We start from the raw sequence: 8766 nt of genomic DNA, 5'->3' as shown, positions 1-8766 counted from the left end.
ATAAATTAAGCATAAAGATTAAATTTACAATATTGTAAACATAAATTAAGCATAAAGATTAAAGTTATAATATTATTCACGAGCTGGTTATCCGCGAATAACTGCCTTAATTTTCTGTCTCTTCATTGGCGTATTAGCCGGTTCGGGCCGGTCAGGTTCCGGGCCGGTTCCAGTTTCAGAAAATATTATTCGTATTCGGTTCGTTATACTTGATGGTTAGTGCCGAATAATTAACCGTTCGTTGACGCGCCGAATTAGACAAATTTTGATGAGATGAATTGCGGACGGGTCGAGCCAAACCGCTTGTTTGGTCAGCTCTAGCTGCTACTGATGCCCGATTGATTGAGTACGATATAATTGGTAAAACCCTGAACAATGACAAAACCGTCAAAAGTGTCCTATATTCGCTATATTATTGCTCAAACATGGGCCCTGTCACAATTGAGATCGCATTGTGGAAACAAGTCCGTTCATATTTTGTGACCGGCCCGTAGCTATAAGCCGGCTATTGTTTGATATGGGTAGGCACGGGCATTCGTTCAGTTCTGAAATGAAATTTAAATAATGGAAAAGCTCTATTTTTTCTTAAAATTGAATTGGACCGAAATTTTTTCTTATAAACCAAATTGAAATATATCGGCCTATTCTTTTTAACCGAAATTTTAAAAAGAAATAATTTGAAAACTGATTCATGACTCAAAATCTGTAACTACTTACTTTCGCGTGATGAGTAAATTATATATATGAAATAAAATATTATGTTTTGCGAAAGAAAAAGGCATTCTACATGCATGGCAAAGACAATTATTCCTTTCTAAAACATAATATAACAAGCTAAAGTGCTGCGCTTTCAATCACGTTGCCTGGTTCCAAAATTATGTTAAGGTCGTTTGAAGTTCTGCAATAGCTAAGGCAGTCTCCATGAGTTGCAGTGCTGCAAACAATAGCGAAGGCAGTCTCCCTAAGTTGCTGGGCTTCGGACAATAGCTAAGGCAGACTTGAAACGAACGCATGTTAACGTATAACTATTTTTTTATAATAAATGCTAGGTACCCAAAACTGGATCTCAAAACGATTCTCATATTTTACTAGGTGGTCATGATACAATTAAATAAGATAGACCCTTTGACATTAATATCAATTCCACCAATTAAAACAGCTCAAATTGCCGTAACACATATGCCATATTATTTGGGAACTCTTTTGTACTCAGTTCGATACCTCTAGTCACTAATCTTTTTTTATATATTTTGATCATTTTGGAACACAAGACCAGTGTCCACAGTTCAGACCACAAGACCAGTGTCCGCGTCCTTAAAATTCTGAGCACTAGTGTTTCAAGAGTCTAAATACTACCGAATATGATTACAGGGAGAAAGGAAGGATCCTATAACATTAACAAGGTTGAAATTACTACCAAGTACCAGTCATCAAAAAGAGTAACACAAACTTTAATTCTTATTCAGCAAGACTCTAGACAAAATGTTGTATACATGATTAAGAACAAATGCTGCTAGGAAGGTACACCACAGACACAGCTGATGAGCTGCGTTAATCTGGAAACTAACACCTGTGCAACCATGCTCTTGCAACGTATATTAAAAAATGCACGAACAAATGAACCTTGAAAGGGGTCATCACCGCAATTCTGGATTGGTCAATGCCTAATTGACCAACACCTCGCTGCTATCCTCCAAGAATACATGAATATTTGATCAACATGGATTGACCAACATCATAACTATATTATAGTTTTTGGGTATTCATTAATCAGTGAAGCTTGCTCACTGACTAGAACAGAATCCTAAAAATCCCATGAACTCGTGATTGTTTATCATCTTTATGCTCTTTTCGATGCCAACAACACCTGCAGATCATATTGGAAAGTCAGTTTAAGCTGGTTTTTGCCAGATTTAAGGTTATTACAGAAAGAAGGTCACCTATTCAAATAACATCCAGACTATTCAAAAATTATGAATAGCATCAATTGAATTTTAGACTTACCCATTGTCAAAGCACTGGCAAAGATGACAGCAGAGAGGATGAAGACAATCAGTGAGGCCCTTTTTAGCACTGCAATGAGTTTTCTTATGAAGAGTTGTCCCCAAAAGCCAGCCAAAACAGAAACGAACATGAGGTACAACGCTGCAGAAATTAAGAAATACTGGTTACTATAAGATTAACCTCAAAATTTTACATACCCTAAATGTTCATTTCCTCTCTCCTTTAATAGAATTCAGTAAGTTCTCTAAATATTTTTATTTTCCTGCAGAGCTGTTTATCTAACAACCTGAAGAAGACAATTATGGACATGGTATATGAATACACCAAAAGGAATTGAACCTACCAAAAGGAATGGGGAATCTCTTGAGGAGGTAGAACTCCACCACAGATAAGGATGAAGAGAACATCATTACAAATGTTGCTGTCGCGCTAGCAACCTGTAGAACGACACAATTAATATTTTTCTATCAAATGTTTCAAGAAAATCGGAAAGAAACCAAATGCTTAGTCGAAGTTTGTCCTTGCCTAAATCCCTCCGATTTTTTTATCCTTGCATTAAATTATTTTTATCCTTGCATTAAATTAACATACCTGAGGCATGACACCAATCTCAAGCAAGAGTGGACCAAGAATAAATCCACCACCCGAACCAAGCAGCCCTCCAACAGTGCCTCCTAAGATGCCACAGAGTGCGCAAAATACAAGGTTTGGTATAGTCCACTCAATTGCAGCTTCACATACGGATTCTGTATTCCCTGCATTTCTCCTCCTCTTGCTTTCAGTATATAATTTAACAAATTCATATCCAAAGACTCCAAGTGCAACTGGAAACTGAAACACATAACAAGCATGTTCAGGAAAACAGGCTAGCTTAAGGGACAGAAAATGTTAGGTCTCATTTGTTTTGATGTAATTCAGCGGTGCAACTATAAGCTCCTTGGAACTTAAAATAATTTAACAATTTTTTGTTAAAGACTTTTAAGTTTAAGAAAGTAACTTGGAGTTCCAAGTTCCTCGTAATTACTCCAATCGCAGGGATTTAGTTATATATTCCCTCAACGACATGGGCTCATGGCCACCACAACTTCCATAGTTAATTAGTTGTTAAATAATACAATTTACCAAAATTAACTACATAACTAGAAATTACATAGTGATGAACCAAACACATATATAATTGTTATTTAGAAACTACAAACTGAACACCAAGGAACTCTAATTACCTAAGAAACTGCAAATTTTGGTAAAGAAATGAGTCAATAGAATATTAGAAAATATACCTGTAATAGATTGAGCACCCAGTACCATGTACTGCAAACCAATAAATCATTCTGCACACAAGAAAATCAACAACTTAGAATTTGAAGACTTAAGTACATTAAGCATAGAACTAGCTAGTGCACATGTCAAAAATAAATGTATATGCGATTTTTGGAAATGACCAATCAAGATTCATGCATACTTATTCACTTCGTTGTAGTTCCTTAAAGTGTGACTTTAGAAGCCAATAGTACAGATCATAGTTCCTTCCATGTCATAATGCACAATTTCAGCTAACATTTTTATCCAGTTGCTTCAAATATATTAAATAAATACAAGAAAATAGAAGTCCTGAAAATTCTCATATCTCATCATATTATAGTATTATACAATTGACGAAATAAGTAGCAGAGGAAACTGAATATCACTTGCCTTGGTTATTTGAAGAAGTAAGAATGAAACCCACACAGCAAGTAGTGCTAGAATTCTTTTCCATCTTAAATTGAACAGGAAAATTTCCTGTAATATTATAGTACAATGGTAAGTATGACAAACTAATAAAAACTACAAATTAGGGAAACTCAAAAGAATAGAGTGCTTACCATTGGTGTTTTTTCCTCTCTCGGAATTAATGGGTCATACATTGTATCAATGAGAACTGAAAGTAGAGATAAACTTATCAAACCAAAATAAAAGTGAAGTTATCATTAAAGACATAGTATATAATTTGAACTTACGTTCACCACGAGAATTTACTGTCTTTGGATGCTTTGACATTTCTTTCTGCATTAAAAAATGAAAATGACAATGAGTTTTATCTGCTCTTTACCTGAAATTCAATTATAACAGGTGTTTTCCTATTTATGACTAATTGATGGTACTCAATGTGATCCGCAGGGGACATGTTTCATCTTTGCTTTTTCTGAAACAAGAAATTCCTATGGTTGAATATGAACTTGTAACAAGTAGATTAAGGAAATGTAGTACCATATTAGTTTGCCTCTAACCAGTGTTATTAAGGTCTAACTGAATAGTTTTTATTATTCTGGAAGACATTGGTTGCATAAATGTAAACACTCACGTACACCACTCGGGCGCACTTATCCTCTACTTGCGTAGTTAAGCTTAAAGCGAAAATTTTACTCAGATCTCTAGAACAAAGTTTTAGAAATGTATCATTTTTTATTGCTAGACAGACTATTTTGGACTTGAATATCATTTAACCATTCACTAAGCCCAATTTTCACATCCAACAGGAAAGATGCACTACAACAACTGACCTTCAGAAGAGTTTCTTCTTTCCACATCTCAATACCCTTAAAGAAAGATCTAGAGGATGTCCCTGTATAAGAATTAATAAACAAATAGAATGAACAACTGTCTTCAACAACAGAGTACATAACCGCACATGTAACTGTTTGGTCCAGACAGCAATAATGCAGACAGAAATAAACGGAACAAAACCATGACAAGAAAATTTATATTAGTAATAAAAAATACCTAAGAAAAGAATGATGATGAGTACAGTGATGAGCCAGTATGGGAAAACAACACTGAGAGAAACACCAATTGTAATGCCTAACATGAGCATTGGCTGGAAGAGAAGAGCTAGATCATAATCCAGTATGGGCACTTCTCTGCAAGGATGTGGCACCCTTAAGTTGTACCACACTGAAGCAGCTGATGCTCCCATTATCATACCTGCAATAATGTATCAAAGCAGTACTACTTTCATTATCCTCACTTATTCATCATAACGGAAGAAACTCTAATGTGATACGAGATAAATGATGATCCATATATAAGTAACGTAATTCTTTAAAACCCCGCTTAATGTTTGAGATAAAAGATGATCCATAAGTAACATAATCCTATAACACCCCCGCTTAAAGTTCAAGATTTTTGCAATGAGAGACAAAACACATTTATCACCCCTAAAGGCGTACTTTGGAACTATAGTTCTCTGTTAATATATATTAGTTAAACAAGTGTGTGGAGCCAAAAAAGAGTAGGTGCGTGCGTGCAGTAGTTGAGGTCTTGGCTTCTCTAAGAGAGGTCGGTAGTAGTCCTGACATGTGTGTTGAACTATCTAAAAAAAAAGTGTGTCTGTGTCTGACATGTAAAGAAAAAGATAAGGGGGGAGAGCTTACACTTGGAAAGAGCAGCAGCAGACTTGGTATCAAATCCAACAATTAAAGTGAGCATGGGAACAAATATGCCTCCACCTCCAACACCGCCAACTGTTCCAAACCCTGAACCCAAAAATCCCATCACAGTTGCCACAACTATTCTCCAGTTGAACTCCAGTTCCTGCACAAAACATAAACCATTAACACACGTACATAAATAAACACACGTATAACATAGAACTAAAAACATGGTACACATACGGGCCAATGCTTAGTGTCACTTCCATCAAGATGCGAAGAATAAGTAACGTTCGCAAACGAAAGAAACGAATCATCCCTGTGTAGATTCTGCTGGGGAATGAACAAGACGGAAAGAATAGCAACAGAGAAAGTTGGCAACAAATAAACAAGGAGAGCTTTAGTGGCCATAACTGAAACGCATAAACAGAAGCCTATGCAAAGAAAGATATGAAAAATGAAATAAAAACTGTTACACACACGTAGCCACCGCTAATTGAATTAAATAAATAGCACTGGCAAAAGGGCCTAATAATCAATACTCGTTACAAAATATTGGTAGAAGTCTGTGTACCACAAAACAATGGTGTGTTAATGGACTAGGCCACAGCTTTCGATTTCATTCCAACCCCATATATAACAATAGCTACATCTGCGGTCACCATAGGCGGCCCCATTTCAATAAAATATCAATAGTATTAAATTAATTTTGATCCCTAATATATTCTGATTTTTACCACTTTTTTTTCATTTTCCAACAAGATAATATTTTAATATACTAAATCTTACTATAAATATTATATTTATGTTTCTTAATTGTTTAAAATTTTAATATTATTTAAAAAAATTAGTAGAATATATGTACATCTTGCTAAATATAAAAAAAATAGTGTTAGAGCTATCAAATTAAGTATCAAAATTTCATCTTAAATGGTGTGATACTATTGCCTTGACAATTTAGAATTTTTTTTATCGGTAAAATTGACGTGAATACAGATAGCCTGCTATTATCAATTGATGAGTAGCCAATCATATCACAACATTATTTGGATACAATTTGAATAATAAATTTGAGATCTTTAAAATTATTCATGTATGTATATAAAAATCCGTGAGCATGGTGCAGGGATCACAGGCAGGCAATAATAGAAATTAGAAAGGGACCATGTGCAAAGAATTCAATCAAATGGAACGTAAAATAAAAGAATATATCCAATAGATATGTTAATTTTTAGAGGGCAAATGATATGCTTTTAAAATAAAATCTAACTTTTTTGCACTTAAATTTATGAAAAAATACCCTTAATTATATAAAAATAAAATAAAATTAAGGCTCTGACTTAGATCTGATGACTGATTATTATGTATGTTCTTATTCAGTACTCTCGGCTTGTAGCCTCCAGCAATACTACTTTCCTCACCCGCAAAGTTAATTTTAAACGTGGAATGTGTTGTTGTACAGTTATTGTATGCTTAAAACTTTAAAGTCTTGGGCCCAATTTCAAAATAGGTTAATTGTCAGTAGTAACATTTTAAATGAGCGGATTATGTAAATTTTTCTTAGGATTAATTTAATTAAAAAAATTGATAACTATCAAATATCCATATTAAAGTATTCATCTAATCAAATCTGTTATGAACTTATTTTATATGATATAAAGTATCTGAATTCGATTCTTGCTCTTCTACAACGTGTACGTGTGTATAGGAATGAAATTAGTAAAACTCCAACTGAGGGATCAACATCAGTGTGCCAATGACAAAGCAAGTTTTGGATTGTTGTACACCGGAGTAATGATAAGTTTGCAATTGCAAAATTTAGAAAAAAAATAAAAAAGCAAAACAAAACAAAACAAAAGCTGTGTTTGCATTCAAAATAGATACGTCTGCTGCTTTCACATGTAACGACTAGCATGACGAAACTTCTTGGCAATTTCACTATATTTTGGTAGCTGGAAAATAATTTGAGTTATTTCTCAGCCTCACCAGGATCTGCGGTTTTCCCCGCTCGTGATCATTTCCAGTTAAAAGAAACTCAATACAAGCCCTTCTTAACCCCACTATATGTATGTACGAGTGTTTTCTTTTCCTCAAAACTACAGTGTTTTCTTTGTCATTCATTCCATCATGTTTGCCAACAATTTACACATGGATCAAAATTTATAGTGAAAAAGGCTGTTTTAATTACTTATATCATCTCCAAATCTTGTCATAAAATGTGAAATGATTGGTTATAGTAACTGGTTATCGTGGTTATATAAAACCTTAGCTAATGAGTTTTATTAGGAAAAAAGTTTTATGATGACCACATTTTAATCAGATACCTAGAAAATTACATATATTTTGTAATCAAAACATTAGAAAATATATTATTTTGTGAAGTTTGTTATACGAATATCATTAATTTATTAAAATTGTTGAAAATCATTTAAGTTTAATATGTATAATGTGTATGTTGTGCAATTTGAACAAATATTCAGTAAACTATACATGTTTCGTAAAATAAAATATTTTATAATGTTCTACATGCAGATGGATATATGATGGATTTTGAATAAAATAATGATTTTTGTAAAATATTATTCGAAAAATAATATGATTTGCAATATTTTTATACAAGATCTAATGTGGTCTACATACAATTTGTTAGAAAATAAGGATTTTAGAGTTTAATTTAATTATGTTCTTGATATTAATCCTAAAATCTAATGATTGGAAATTGTTCAATGATATTTGAACTTAAATTTTCATGTATGGTTTTAAGAATTTTCTTAATGAAATTCATATGAATTGAGAGTTGAAAGTAGCTTGGAAAATCTTGAAATTTTGAGAATGTTTGTCCCACATTGAAATAAATAAAGGGGGTTGTGTGCTTTATATGGTATTACCCACATGAGTAGTATACAACTACTAAGGTGTGTGATGGTCCATTGTGTTGTTGTGTGCTTCACCCGTGCGCGCCGCCGCCGCCCCGCCACGCCACGCACCGGGTCGGGTCGAAGGGCGATTTGGGCGAATGTCTCAGCGTCTCGCGTACGCGAGGCGACCTGGGCGATGATTTTATTTATCTGAGAATTAATTTTAATTCGAATTTATTTATCGGTGACTGGATTATTATTATTATAATAAATTGTTGGGCTGGGTTTGATACTGAATTGGGCTAAGTGAAAAAACTGTTACAAATAATTTAAATTCAAAATCTGATCAGTTTTGATTTTTTAAATTAATGGTGCAGTTTAATTCAGACATTAAAGTGTGTGGAACAGTTTCATTTTTCCTCTTCTATAAATAGAGGCTAAAGTGAATGTATTTTTTACACCACACAACATTCTCTTCTCTTCTCCCTTTCTGCATT

General features: G+C 33.8%; 1 protein-coding gene across 1 annotated transcript; it reads right to left on the bottom strand.

The window, feature by feature from the left end:
• Positions 1-1440: 1440 nt before the first annotated feature.
• On the bottom strand, positions 1441-6019 carry LOC141690029 (sulfite exporter TauE/SafE family protein 4-like). The gene is made up of 12 exons (XM_074494603.1): positions 5655-6019; positions 5415-5574; positions 4765-4965; positions 4545-4606; positions 4002-4047; positions 3867-3922; positions 3697-3783; positions 3285-3335; positions 2596-2835; positions 2348-2441; positions 2005-2145; positions 1441-1867 (listed from the first exon to the last, which is right to left on the bottom strand). The coding sequence occupies exons 1-12, from the start codon at positions 5820-5822 to the stop codon at positions 1785-1787; spliced, it is 1389 nt and encodes a 462-aa protein (XP_074350704.1). The 5' UTR covers positions 5823-6019; the 3' UTR covers positions 1441-1784.
• Between the last annotated feature and the right edge of the window lie 2747 nt (positions 6020-8766).

This window comes from Apium graveolens, chromosome 10, assembly GCF_009905375.1.
Source record: "Apium graveolens cultivar Ventura chromosome 10, ASM990537v1, whole genome shotgun sequence".
Lineage (NCBI taxonomy): Eukaryota > Viridiplantae > Streptophyta > Magnoliopsida > Apiales > Apiaceae > Apium > Apium graveolens.
The sequence above is the reverse complement of the archived record's forward strand: the minus strand, read 5'-3'. Positions and strand labels throughout refer to the sequence as shown.

Bases quoted from the DNA above. Each gene is read 5' to 3' on its own strand.
- LOC141690029 (XM_074494603.1), bottom strand. From the start codon at position 5,822: ATGGCCACTAAAGCTCTCCTTGTTTATTTGTTGCCAACTTTCTCTGTT. The intron at 5,575-5,654 runs GTATGTGTACCA...TGTTTTGTGCAG, and splicing joins GTGACACTAAGCATTGGCCC to GAACTGGAGTTCAACTGGAG. The intron at 3,923-4,001 runs GTAAGTTCAAAT...CTCTACTTTCAG, and splicing joins AGTAAATTCTCGTGGTGAAC to TTCTCATTGATACAATGTAT.